The sequence below is a fragment of the Patagioenas fasciata genome, chromosome 22, assembly GCF_037038585.1.
Source record: "Patagioenas fasciata isolate bPatFas1 chromosome 22, bPatFas1.hap1, whole genome shotgun sequence".
Taxonomy (NCBI): domain Eukaryota; kingdom Metazoa; phylum Chordata; class Aves; order Columbiformes; family Columbidae; genus Patagioenas; species Patagioenas fasciata.
In genome coordinates, this window is record NC_092541.1 from 1,525,493 (window position 1) to 1,539,189 (window position 13,697).

A 13,697-nucleotide genomic window follows, 5' to 3' on the forward strand; every position below is an offset into this window, starting at 1 on the left:
GGGATTTCTGCCCTGGCTTTTTCATTTTAATAATTATAATTACACTTTTGTCGTGGCAGGTTTTTGTAACACAGCCAGGAAATCCATTTAGCCGTTTCTCTCCATGTAGCTTGCTGGATGCCAACACTTAACACAATTTGCTCTTAAAACGATTAGTTTGGTTTTTGTCCCTTTGAATCATCCCCCCGCAATCACCATGAAGGTTATTATGGTGGTGTCTTTGAGAATCTTAATGAGCTGCCAGTGAAGTGCTGCACAACAGGGGAGCACGACCGCGGTACAGGAGCAGCACGTTGAGCCCGGCTGCAGCGCTCTCGGTAGTGATGTTCTTGGCGGCAGCACAGCCAGGGTGCGCAGCAATGGGTGTGGGGGGTTTTAAGTTCCCTCTGGTCTCAGTCTGCAGACAAGGTCAGAACTGAGAGCTTTCTTAGTTCAGATTCTGTGACTGTTGTATGCGGAACCATGAAACCTGGGAGCTTCCTGGGCTGGGCGGTGGAGCAAAACACGGAGAGGCCGGTGTAGTTCAGCTGAGTGAGAAATAACCAACAGTTGGCCGCGTTTCCACGGGGTTTCATGTGCGAACAGGAAAAATCTGCTTTTGAATCTGTGCTCTACACATTAAGCAATATCAAACTTATTCATAGCGATCCCTTGTGGCTTCACCTGGGACAAGCAAGAGACAAGCCAGCAGGCCTTGAAAAGACAAGATATTCTTTGGAGGGTATAATGTGGTTTTTTTCCAATAAATAATCAAAATTTGAGCATAAGCGTGGGTTGATCCCCTTTGAATTTGTTACAGGAAGAATGGCACAAGCTGTCTCTATCCAGTTTCAGTGTTCTGTCTTGGAGAACACCTTACACCAATCGGTCCTGAGCCTGAGAGATGAAGCAGCATCTCTGTCCCTTACAAAACTGGTGTTTGTAGTTGTGCTTTCCCTTCAGCCGGAGTTGAGATTTGGGGGCTCTGAGTGTTCAAACAGGCCTGGCACTATGAACCCTCCGCTTTGGAAAAGGAGGATGCGGAAGGAAGCTGAATTTGTGCTGCTCTGTGTGCAGGAGGCCTACATCGCTGACCTGGATGCCAAGAGCGGAGCCAGCTTGAAGCTCACGATTCTCAACCCCAAAGGCAGGATCTGGACCATGGTGGCCGGCGGTGGCGCCTCTGTGGTTTACAGGTAATGGGGATGAGGTTTCCAGGAATGGGGGTGGATTTACAGAGCTGGAGGAAGATAATTGATGCAGCCTCTGGAAAGGAGACTCTCCTAAAGTGATCTTTCCCACACCAGGGCTGCTTGGGACCTCTTTGGAATGCAGATGCTGCGTGGAGTTCTTACTAATCTGTGGAACATGGTGTCCCTTAGAAATGATAACGTAATTCTAGGAGGTTGAGATATGGTTTCTTTTTGAGTTGGAAAGAAACAAGCTGGCTGAAAGCTGTTTGTGGTAATGCTGTTGCTGTGGTAGCCACAGAGTTCCCATCATATCTCAGAAGTAGAACAAGATTAATCGTGACTGGCACCAAGAGGGGAACAGCTTTGTTTTCAGCAGACAGCACCATTTCTGTTGCAAGTTCCTCTTTCCCAGGAATTCGGAATGCTGTATTAAGACCTTTACAGTGACTCAAATTATAACTGCTCTCTTAAATAAGTTATCTTTTTTCTTTACAGTGACACCATTTGTGACCTGGGGGGTGTGAATGAACTGGCGAACTACGGGGAATACTCAGGAGCCCCGAGTGAGCAGCAGACCTATGACTACGCTAAGACTATTCTGTCCCTCATGACACGAGAGAAGCATCCTGAAGGTAAGAGCTGCTGCAATTTCAAAGCTGTGTGCTGCATGTGGGGAAGAAAACTGAATAAATCCAGCTATTGCTATGCTGAGCTGTTAATGTACTGCTGCCTCGCAAGTGAAACAGGGGTGGATTTCTGTCAGCTCTTGCTTCAGGGAGAGGACCAGTGTGGCTCAAGATATTCTTGCTTGATACAGTGGTCTTATCTTCCAGGCTTTGCTAAACACAACTTACTGCCAGCTGCTGGCTGGTCTGAACAGCAGCGTTGTTTCACTTTGTCCTAAACTGCTTCATGACCTTATGTGTTCTTAAAACAGCTGATGTTTCTTCTCCTAGGTAAAATCCTGATCATTGGAGGCAGCATCGCTAACTTCACCAATGTAGCTGCCACTTTTAAAGTAAGTGACTATTCGGAATTATCAGCAAATGCCCACAGTCATCACAACCCTAGACCGTTCTCCCCAGTTCGCTGTTGTGCTGGGGCTGACACTTCATCCCTGCCAGGAGTTCGGGAGATGATGGGGCAGGGTAAAAATATCAGGCAGCCCAGCTCACCCATCCTGTTTGTTTTAGGGCATTGTGAGAGCAATTAAGGATTACCAAAGCCCTCTGAAGGAGCACGAGGTGAGGATCTTTGTGCGAAGAGGAGGCCCGAACTACCAGGAAGGTTTACGTGTCATGGGAGAAGTTGGTAAGTACCTTCCATAAGTTTTGGTTTTGCATCTTGTTTCTTCCACCTTCTTTCTCTTGAGCCTTCTCAAGCCGAAGTGCTTCATTTTGGCGCAAAGCTCCTCTTTTTCTCCCCAAAATGCGGAGTATTCTTGTATGCACACGCAGGGAAGACCACCGGGATCCCCATCCACGTCTTTGGCACGGAGACGCACATGACGGCGATTGTGGGCATGGCGCTCGGCCACCGGCCCATCCCCAACCAGCCGCCGGCCGCGGCGCACACCGCCAACTTCCTCCTCAACGCCAGCGGCAGCCCCTCGGTGGGTCCCTTCCCTTCCCCTCCTCCTGGCTCCAGGCCTCACCTGCCATGCTGGCCCATTCTGACTTAACCTCTGACTCTTTCAGACTCCGGCGCCGAGCAGAACGGCCTCCTTCTCTGAGTCCAAATCGGATGATATAGCTCCGGCCAAGAAGGCAAAACCGACAGCACCTCTTGGTAAGTCCAGTGTTGGAAGTGACTGGTGGCGCTTCTGCTTCGAAAGACAGAATGTGGACTAGACCAGTGCTTTTTCTGGATATCAAGGGAAGCCATTTTGTGGTACCCATCTATCTTTTTGAATTGCGTATGAGCCAATAGCACAAAAAGTGACAAAATTCTCTGACTCACCTTGAGTACTTTTAGTTGCCTTGATCTGGGTTGTTCCTTTGAAGGCAACAGCTCGAAGCTTTGAAGGCAGCTCTTTGGTTGTATTTATTGGAGGCTTCACTGGATAAGAGGTACATGGGGATGAAACAACAGCAGAATTGGGCAGGTACAGAATGTGGTAACGTCCTGGTCTCATCCCTTGGGTGTGAGGAGGTAGTGGCCTCGTTTACAACAGTGTGACATGATGACAGCAAAATTAGATCGGTGAAACGCACCACAAACCCCACTACTGCTCTCTTAATCATTGCGTGCAGAATTCTGCATGAGAAACGCTTCAGAAGTACATTGCAAATCCGAGCTGTGCAACGAGCTGTCAGCTGAACCCGAAATGTGTTTGTGCTGGGGTAAGCAAAAAGTTTTTAGACGGCAAAATGCCAAAGGTTATTTCCAGCTATTTGGAGAGGAAGAACAGTGGAGGGTGTCCCTGTCCCTTTGTTGTTTAACAAAAGCAAACCCAAAAGGCCTGAGCGCCGGGGGAGGAGGGAAGCGGCCGTACCCCACTGCAGGCGCCGGCCTTCAGCTTGTTGCATGAGTGATTCTCTCTCCAACAGATTCAGTCCCGGCTCCCAGCCCTGGCTCAGGTAGGCCCCGTGTGATTAGCTGAGTGTTTGCTCTTACTGGCAGCTGACGTTCTTAGTTCTTGGTTTTGTTGCTGGTTTTTCTCTCCAAAGGTTTGCAGTGTTGTTTGGTCCTTCCTTCCTGCCCAGCATATTTAGCTGTCACCATATGAACTTTACCTGGTGTTTTTCAGATCACATATTCCTTTGCACCAAATAATTATTCTTTCTGGGGGAAAAAGGGACAGGTCTCAAACTTTTTCTTTCCTTCTCCCCACAGTCATTAGGGAGAAAAGCAGATCCAGGCATATCGTGAGAAGCTCTTTGCTTTCAAAAGAAGGAATCGCTAACCATACCTGATAACTGGCGTTTTGTTTCAGAGGGAAACACAATAGTGCAGGTGCTGTGCTCAGGAGCCCTGAAGGGCACAGAAAAGTCACTGCAGGAACTAAATGTTCTTCTTGCATTATCAGTTCAGCAAAGCATTAGAGCTTGTGCTCAGCGGAGTTACAGGGACTTCAAGCACTCTCTTGAGCTCAGTGCTGGATGAGAATAAACTGCAGAATTAGGGTCAGAGCAGAGATTTCTGAAGGCCAAAAGAACAGTACCCTGGTTGATCCCCAGTGCTGTTTACCTTTTGATTCAAAGCCAAAAAGAAATGAGCTGTAGACTGAGTTGGGATCAGCAGTTGGATCAGCTCTGAGTTCTTAGAGTTGTTAAATGAACTGTGCCTGGAGTCACAGGAAGGAGCTCAGGGCTTTGCTGTGACAAGTGGTGCAAACACACTTTAAGCAAACAGCCCATCCTCAGTAGCTGAACTGTTGCCTTTTCTTTGACTCTGTCCCCCAAAGCCAAGCTTTGGGCTGTGTATAAACTCTTGGAGCCGTCAGGCTTGTGTTGGATTTTGATCATTAAAAAAAGCAAAACTAAAAGTGAAAGCTGAGCGTGTAGAGCTCCTTTGCTTTCTCCGTCCCTCCCATTTCCTGCTTTTATTTCCTATCATCCTACCGTGATGCTCTGACAAGTGTAAGAGGCGAACTTGTGGTTCTTGCAGACTGCAGGCCACATGCAAAGAAATAAACAGAGTTCAGAGTTCCCTTCCTCTTCAGCTTTGCAGAATAAAACTACCTGGAGGAACATGAAAGGCCAATGTGAGAAGAGGCAGTTTGCACTTCTGAGCTCCCCACTGCCCCTCTGTGTGAAGCCCCAAACCTGGCTCTTGTTCCAAATCTGGGGACGGGGGATGCTGCTTCATCTGCAGCTTCTTCCCGAGTTTGGACAGTGTGGCCACTGCATCCCACAGCTCACCGGTTGGGTTCTGTTTGAAGGGAGGGGAATAAGCTTCTCTGGGAGACTTGCGGCAGACATTTGGCAAAGTTGTAGCTTCTGTCTTGCACAGATGTACACGTTAAATGTGTTCTGGTGTGGTTTTTTCCCCCCCTCTCTCTGAGCAGGTAAAGCTACAACCCTGTTCAGCCGTCACACCAAAGCTATCATTTGGGGGATGCAGACGCGGGCCGTGCAAGGAATGCTGGATTTTGATTACGTTTGCTCGCGGGATGAACCTTCAGTAGCTGCCATGGTTTATCCATTCACGTAAGTAGCCTGTGCTGACTGTGTTATTTTTGTTTCCCTCAAAGCCTTCTGTGAGCTTCCTCCTCGTCCAGTCTCCGCTGTTCTCTAGCGTAGCTCTGCCCTGGTCTACGTCTCTGCTTTAACACCTTCTCCTGTGCTCCCTTCCACCATCAGGTTGGCTCTGTAGGCTGCTTCTTGTTCCCCCCCCCCCAAACCATTGATTTTTGGGCTGCTCTGTTGAAACAGCTGAATGTTAGCCACAGAATTTAAGTCCTGCTTAATGCTCTTCCTAAAAGTGTCCAAATTCTGTTCGTTCACTCAGCAGTGAGGAGGTTGGGCTTTCCTTAACAGGCCACTGGCTTAGCAGAGGCAGCGAGGCTAGGTCAGGTTTCTTCCCCTCCAAATATGAGCCAGATTGGAGCAGCTCTGCGAACAGACTAAAGCAGTCTGTCGCATAGCCAAACAACCTTTAAAAAGAATAAAATCCTCTTTTTGTTCTTACCTATAGTGGCAGTTTCGTAGCAGACAGGCGGTGTGCAGACCCTTCAGTGGGACAGGGTTCTCTTGTGGTATTTGCCTGCTTTTCCCTTATCCCCACAGCTCATGGGGATGAGAGGGGCTGTTGGGTGTTTCAAATTGTCCTCAGAAGAAACCTCCAGAGCACAGAAGCTGTTCTGTTAATGTACCTTATGAGTGTGGGGGGCTCTCCCTGTGGAACAGGGCAGGTAGCAAGGAGGAAAGGAGAGGCTGGCTGGCCTGCTGCTGAGACTGCGAGAGGGGAGCCCGTAAAGGCAGGAGGTTCCTTTGATTTCTGTGGTATTTACAGACACCCAGGATAGCTGATGTCTAATCAGCCTCTGTCCCGCAGAGGCTCTTGACGATTAAGTGCCTTGTGCTGTTAGTCTGCGGCTCTGATGATAATTGCAGCTCTGTAATACCCTTCTCAGCACGCGCAAACCTCAGGGGACTAAAACAGAGCTCAGGCGTAGGTGAGTGGCAGCCCCTCGCAGTGTTGCAGTTGTTTAATAAAGAAAAAGCAACGGGGATTAAAAGTTTCAGGCTACCTGTAATTATCTGGTTCTGCTTGAGCTTTTAGAGCAAGCCAAGTCGGCAAAACCTGGAATGTTCTGTTAAATATATGGGAACACAGCAAATATCGCTACACCTCTAACATCTGAGCAATGCAGACTTGGATGAAGTTCCAGTCAAAGCATCTACTGTGTAAAAAGGCCAACAGCTGGAGTGAAAGTCTCCTTTGCATCTCCCGCCATGCAGGGCAGGGTGGGCAGGGGCTCGCTGTAGGAGACCTGGAAAGCCCATCCGTTGCTGTCCCGGCTGTTCGCTGCAGATCCTGGTTTCCTCTTCCCCCAGACTTGTTCCAGCCCAGTAATGCCGCTTCGCATGCACCTCGTTCATGACTCTTTCTGTGCCTCATTCTGTCTTCCAGCTTGGAGTAGAATTGAGGCTCTGGTAACTTCACTGTGGGAGAGCTAATTCATCTTGCTGGATGCCTCTGTCCCCATTAGCCCGTCTCCTTCCATATGCTGCTCTGTTCTATACTCTGAAGAACCTTCTGCTGTTAGTATGGTCCCTCCCCATGTACGCTCACTCGCTAGTGAGTGTCTCCCAGTCAGTTTTGATGTCTGAGATGTGGGGTTTGTAAACCCCTCTGTCTGCATGCACTGTAGCCCTTTGCCTTGCCAGTAGCCCTGAGAGTCAGGGCTTTTTCACCTTCTCCTCCATAGTGGTGACCACAGGCAGAAGTTCTACTGGGGCCACAAAGAAATCCTGATCCCGGTCTACAAGAACATGGCAGACGCCATGAGGAAGCACCCGGAGGTGGATGTTCTCATCAACTTCGCGTCTCTGCGCTCTGCTTATGACAGCACGGTTGAAACCATGAATTACCCACAGGTGAGCGAGGGATCTGGAAGAAGCCCAGGACATAAAGACCTTGTCAGCAGGGCACCAGCGTTGCTTAAACCGTGATGGCATCGAGTCTTCGACTTGGTAGATAAATACCTCAATTCTAACTCTAAGGAGGATACTGGAGTTGTGTCGCAAATTCTAATGACAGACTGAAAATTCATGCAAGAGGAAGTTGGTGGGGTTTTTTTGCAGTAGTAGTGTAGGGTATTAACGGTTTGATTCATCTCGATGCAGATCCGCACCATTGCCATTATTGCCGAGGGCATTCCAGAGGCCTTGACACGCAAACTGATCAAGACAGCTGATAAAAAAGGAGTCACTATCATCGGGCCTGCAACTGTAAGAACTGGGGGTCTCTTTCTCCTCTTGTTCATCTCCAGATCACCTTTCTCTGAAGGATAAAGCATATCCTACAATCCATTTTGTCTCTAGTCACACCAAATGCACATTAGTTCCTCGTTTTAAAGTCGTGTTACTGTCTTTTTTTGTTTGCCTGAAGGCTGTCTAACAGAAATCTCCCTAAGTTTTATGTATATTTTAAAGGGCTTTATGTGTTTCTCATTTTCTCGCAGGTTGGTGGGATCAAACCAGGTTGCTTTAAAATAGGCAACACAGGAGGCATGCTGGATAACATTTTAGCATCCAAACTGTACCGTCCTGGCAGCGTGGCTTACGTTTCGCGGTCCGGAGGAATGTCCAACGAGCTCAACAACATCATTTCCCGAACCACCGATGGGGTCTATGAAGGGGTGGCCATTGGAGGAGACAGGTAGGAGCTTCCATCTTCAAAAGACACATTTTTTAAGTCAGTCAGCAAAAGAATCGTTTGTAATTTGGAGGAAGAAGGGCAGGTTGGCTGTTACTTTTTCTTCTTTCAGAAAAGTTTGGAATAAATTCCATTTCTACTCTTTTTCCCCTGTGTTCCACCCAGATATCCTGGTTCGACTTTTATGGATCATGTCTTGCGTTATCAGGATACTCCGGGAGTGAAAATGATTGTAGTGCTTGGAGAGGTGAGACCAGTTCACTCCTATCTGAGCAATACCCAAGTGTTTTGTTTTGGGAGCATCTGACCTGTCTACAAGGATGTTAAATAGCAGCTACAGCTAAATAGCAGCTACTCATGCTGTTCTTGAATGCCTGAATTCCTATTTCATGCTTCTTTAATTAAAAGAAATAGAGTGTATTCCACAGACAAGCATAGTCCCTCCTACTTAAATAAAAAATATCACATAAGGAGGGTTTGTTCTGAGAATTCAGCTGTCACTCAATGGAAAAGGAGAAAAACAAATCCAAGTTGTGCTTCCACGTGCATCTCGGAGCTGGTTTCTGCAAAAGTGCGAAGTTTTGAATCAGCTCAGCTCTTTCTTTCTGCAGATCGGAGGCACAGAGGAGTACAAGATCTGCAGGGGTGTTAAAGAAGGTCGTATCACCAAGCCGGTGGTGTGCTGGTGTATTGGTACTTGTGCCACCATGTTCACTTCAGAGGTAGGTGCAAAAATGGGGGCAAATGCATAAAATAAGTATATATCCATGGCAAGGAGAAAAGCCAACTTCTTTTGCTGTGCCTAAACCTTCTGGAATTGCCAGTAGCAACTGAACATGGAGAAGTCAATAAATATAAATGATAAAAGGTTTTTGTGCTTCTATGGCCTGGCAGTGGAGATTTCCAAGGGATTCTGTGTGCTTGGAAAGGGAGCCCAAAGATCTCAGGGAACACAACAGGTTTCAAAAGCCACCCCCACCTGGAGTGGGAATGGGAAGGATCCATATGAAGGGGGGGGAATTTAGGGAGGCAGAAAATTGATGGAAAAGCCTGGAGTGATTACAGATCAGAAAATGCCCCGTGTATTGCAGTACTGACCACAGCTGGAACCAAGAGTTCTGTTAGCCAAAAAAAGGAGGCAGACGTGCAGTCACTGATATTCCTCCATCACCAGTTTCCCAGTCAGCTCTTCGCCTGCAGAGAGTGAAACAGAATGAACAACTCGTGTTCGTCACTGCTGTCTCTCCTCTTGTTTGTAGGTGCAGTTTGGCCACGCAGGAGCTTGCGCCAACCAGGCTTCTGAAACTGCCGTTGCAAAGAATCAAGCCTTGAAAGAAGCTGGTGTGTTTGTTCCACGGAGCTTTGATGAGCTGGGAGAGGTCATTCAGTGAGTTACCCTAACAGGGCACCCTCAGCAGGGGGCAAAAACTGCTCAGGGCACTGATTCTAGCCTGGTAAAGGAATATATTCCTGCTTCAAGAAAACAACTTCTAATCATTCTGGGGTTTTAAGGTCTAGATTAAGATCACCTCACTTGTAGCTCTTAAAAGGGCTTAAATTAAGAAATGGATTCTCTCTCTAGGTCTGTCTACCAGGATCTTGTGGCCAAAAGAGTGATTGAACCAGCCGAGGAAGTGCCTCCTCCGACTGTGCCAATGGATTACTCCTGGGCAAGGGTGAGCTGTGCTGCTTTAGCTGCTTTTTGGTTCCTTAGAAACGAGACGGGATGTTTGCTGTGATTCTGGATGCTTATGGCAATAAGGGTGTTGCCTTGAGGTTGTATCTCGTACTTTCTGTGTGAGCTCGCTGGCCTTGCTGGTTCCAGGCTGTGGAAGCTGCTCTGAGGACAAGTTTCAGGTGTTGTTTGACCACTCTGCTTCCTCCTGCCCTTTGCTTCTAATGTGGATTGTTTAAAATAGCATCTTGATGCTGCAATTTCAGGAGCTGGGTCTGATCCGCAAACCGGCTTCCTTTATGACGAGCATCTGTGATGAGAGGGGTCAGGAACTGATTTACGCTGGGATGCCCATCACTGAGGTCTTCAAAGAAGAGATGGGAATTGGAGGGGTTCTGGGCCTGCTCTGGTTTCAAAGGAGGTGAGGCAGCTTTTGCGAAAGCTCCCAAATTCTTCAGCTTGAAGTTTTGCTTATTAATAGACTTTAAAGTGGCAAAGTAACTCCACGATTCCTTTGTGAGTGTGGATTCATTGGAAATGCCATCACTAAATCCCCTTCTCTGAGAACACAACAGCATTTCTAGCTTTCAATGATGCATTTTAGTCTTGGGATGAAGTTTTCCACACATTTTGTAGTGCATTGAGGAGATTTCTCTGTGCTGGGCCTGTTAAATTGTCACCTCAACCCTGGAGAGATCGGGGAGTTCAGAAATATTTGCTAACCAGCCCACAGGGAACCTTCCGAATGGCAGAAGTTTGCTGCCTTCATCTGATGGTGCTTTCACGCATCCACCCAAAACTGAAGTCACTGGCTGGTATAGCACCAAGTGCCTTTTCTTCTGTTTTCTTTACAATAAATGACTTTGATCTCTCTGTTGCTCAGGTTACCAAAGTATGCCTGCCAGTTCATCGAGATGTGTTTGATGGTAACAGCAGATCATGGGCCTGCTGTATCTGGAGCCCACAACACCATTGTCTGTGCAAGAGCTGGGAAGGATCTTGTCTCGAGTCTCACTTCAGGCCTCCTTACTATCGTAAGTACTTAATATCCAGAAGATTTAGCTTTGCAACTCATTACCCCTGTCCAGGTTTTATTACTATAAAGACTTAGAATGGCTGCAGAGCCATGGACAGCTTGTGTCTGTTCACTCACACTCGAATTCCTGTTGAACTCAATTCTAGTAGCTTGATGCTCTAGGTTTGAAACGTAGTCCGCTGGAAAGTAGGACTATTTTGTCTCATTTGAGTCTAGAAATATTGTTATAGATGTCAGCATCATCCCTATATGGTTGCCTAGTCTCTTCCAACACTGACAAGGAAAAATGTGAATAAATCAGACTTCAGATTGCATTTCCCCCCAGTGTCTCTGGAAGAGATGTGTTGGCTACACATTGACACTTGTGTTGAGTTAGAAATAGATGCTTTATCCAGGTGCCTGCCTGATTTTAATTTCATGAATGCCACATGGACAGGCCAGGCAGACAGTGAAGATAATCTCGTGCTTGTTTTGTACCTTAACTGGAGTCCTTTGCTACAATTCCCTTTGTGTTTTGCACCCAGGGAGACCGGTTTGGTGGAGCACTGGATGCTGCGGCTAAAATGTTCAGCAAAGCCTTCGACAGTGGGATTATCCCCATGGAGTTTGTGAACAAGATGAAGAAAGAAGGAAAATTGATCATGGGCATTGGACACAGAGTCAAATCGGTAAGAAAACTGCATTAGCACAAAGGGAAGAAAATTAGCAACTTTCAGAGGCAGCTGTTGACCAAATACTGAGGTTTGATGAATCCTAAAACTACAAATAGTAAAGCTTATGCTAAGTACCTGCAAATGAGGCAACATCAGTGACTGTAATGTGTTCTTAACTTGCAGATAAATAACCCTGACATGAGAGTTCAGATTCTCAAGGACTACGTGAAGCAGCATTTCCCTGCCACCCCACTGCTGGACTATGCACTCGAAGTAGAAAAAATTACAACTTCCAAGGTGAAATGCGCCAGTATTTATCTCCTCTTGAGCACTACTGGGGGACAAGTGACTGGGGTTAATGGTGTGAACATCATTTGCCACTGTTAACATCTTTATTTTGGGGTGTGTCTTCATTTCTTGCAGAAACCAAATCTTATCCTGAATGTAGACGGCTTTATTGGAGTTGCCTTTGTTGACGTACTCAGGAATTGTGGCTCTTTCACACGGTTAGTATGCAGTGGGCTGTTTAGAGTGGGGTCCTATAGAATGGATGGGATCCATACTGCCAGCTCTTGTGGGGCCAGGATTTCAAAAGGACACCGGGAAGGTGTAGCCTGGACTTGGGGGGGAAGGAAGCTTCCACGTGAATTCAGTGTTGCTACTGGTATTAGAAATGATTCTTAGCCTAAGATTGATTCTGTTGCTGTTTCTTTTGCAGGGAAGAAGCAGATGAATATATTGATATAGGAGCTCTTAATGGCATCTTTGTCCTGGGCAGGAGTATGGGATTCATTGGTAAGTGACCCATGTTTCTGTCCCTTCCACCCTGAATATGGGACAAACGTGAACCTCTGGGCCTCAGTCTAAAATGATAGTTTAAAGAGTCCAGAAGTCAAAGTTTATTCAAGGCAAAGAAAGATTGGGAACACAAATTTTGTAACATAACTGCTTTTTGGTTTAGGACACTACCTGGATCAGAAGAGACTGAAGCAAGGTCTGTACCGTCACCCGTGGGACGACATATCCTACGTGTTACCAGAGCACATGACCATGTGAGAACCAATATTGCCTCTGAATGCCACTTCAAGGAGAGAGAAGCCTTCAGAGAACAGCCACGAATGGGACTTTGATGTATAAAGGCCATTAGTACATAGACAGGGAGCTGCCTGGTCAAGCTGTGCAAAGCAACGGTTTTGTAAGACTAGAAACTTACTCTTAATAAAAACCAAAACTTGTGATATTCCATATGTTACCTCCTGTATTTAATACTGTCATCATTTTACTGTTTTCTACTCATTTCATTTTTTTTTCCAGAAAAGATTTTAAGAATTTGAGTGTGGAGTTTTGCTCATAGGTGTGTGTATTCTTACTGAACTTACGGAACAATCCATTAATCTGTTAACAAGCTCTAACTTTTCCTGAGGAAGGGGAAAGTTGCCATCATTCCCATTTCTGGTTTTGGTTGTTTTTCAGTTCGTTTACCGTGTTCTCATCTTCAGTCCGATTGTATCCTGAACAGTGGGACCACTGCTGATATATAACCAATGTTACTCAAACTCTGGTGTAGTAATTTAAAGTGTAAAGTTGTAACATACTGCTGTTAAAACTGTGAAACTACATGTATTCCGGTGTCTGTATTTATGCAAACAACTTCTAGTAGATTGCTGATATATGGAATGTCACTCTCAAGTTATCTGCAGATGCAAAAATAATCTTAGTTGTAACTTGTGTCCTACTTGTCTGTGTATTGTAACCTAACTCAAATAAATACTACGCTACTACTTTATTTTTCTACTTCTGGCTTCTAAAAGTTGGTGCTAAACAGTGTCCAATGAGTCATTTAGCAAAACAGCAAACACAGAGCAACTGTTACTTTCATGGGTTGTGTTTTAGTTGATTTAAAAGACGTAGAGGGGGGAAAATCAAACCAATGTACAGATTTACCCTACCATGTCTCAGTGTAGGTCAAAGATACAAAGTTTAGCGAAATAGACAAGAAACGAGAGAGGAAAAAACTAAATATTTGGTATAGCATTACACAAGAGTTAGGGAACTGCAGTATGTTGTACAGTAAACATGAAATAATCAACTACAGCTCATTCTAATTAACAAAAAAGAGTGTACCTGAGTTGGGAGTGAGTGAATTCCTCATGCGAAGTCCCTTCCCTGCAGGCTTGTTGAGAGACAAAAAAAAGATCAAAAGGATACCTCAAGGCACTGAAAAGAACTATACATGTATTTCTGGTCTATGGTTATCTATGCAGTTTGGCAAAGATAGCAAATTCCCTTGCAACTTTAATAGTTTTAGCTACTTTTGTGCTGAATCTCAAGGAAAC

At 46.1% G+C, this 13,697-nt stretch overlaps 1 protein-coding gene across 3 annotated transcripts in view; it reads left to right on the forward strand.

Annotated features, from left to right (window-relative positions):
• Positions 1-13,147, forward strand: part of ACLY (ATP citrate lyase) — a 25,818-nt gene extending 12,671 nt beyond the window's left edge. For 2 of the 3 annotated variants that reach the window (XM_065855888.2, XM_065855884.2), the window contains exons 8-29: positions 1,057-1,175; positions 1,668-1,804; positions 2,129-2,190; positions 2,366-2,483; positions 2,630-2,784; positions 2,870-2,960; positions 3,722-3,751; positions 5,182-5,323; positions 7,048-7,216; positions 7,466-7,570; positions 7,804-8,000; positions 8,163-8,244; positions 8,609-8,719; positions 9,257-9,384; positions 9,580-9,673; positions 9,939-10,093; positions 10,556-10,706; positions 11,233-11,376; positions 11,545-11,658; positions 11,785-11,867; positions 12,080-12,156; positions 12,323-13,147. In XM_065855888.2, the coding sequence (XP_065711960.1) occupies positions 1,057-1,175; positions 1,668-1,804; positions 2,129-2,190; positions 2,366-2,483; positions 2,630-2,784; positions 2,870-2,960; positions 3,722-3,751; positions 5,182-5,323; positions 7,048-7,216; positions 7,466-7,570; positions 7,804-8,000; positions 8,163-8,244; positions 8,609-8,719; positions 9,257-9,384; positions 9,580-9,673; positions 9,939-10,093; positions 10,556-10,706; positions 11,233-11,376; positions 11,545-11,658; positions 11,785-11,867; positions 12,080-12,156; positions 12,323-12,417 (2,559 nt within the window). In that variant the 3' untranslated portion in view covers positions 12,418-13,147. The remainder of the gene's footprint in view (positions 1-1,056; positions 1,176-1,667; positions 1,805-2,128; positions 2,191-2,365; positions 2,484-2,629; positions 2,785-2,869; positions 2,961-3,721; positions 3,752-5,181; positions 5,324-7,047; positions 7,217-7,465; positions 7,571-7,803; positions 8,001-8,162; positions 8,245-8,608; positions 8,720-9,256; positions 9,385-9,579; positions 9,674-9,938; positions 10,094-10,555; positions 10,707-11,232; positions 11,377-11,544; positions 11,659-11,784; positions 11,868-12,079; positions 12,157-12,322) is intronic. The other variant, XM_065855889.2, reaches the window with a different exon arrangement.
• Positions 13,148-13,697: the final 550 nt, after the last annotated feature.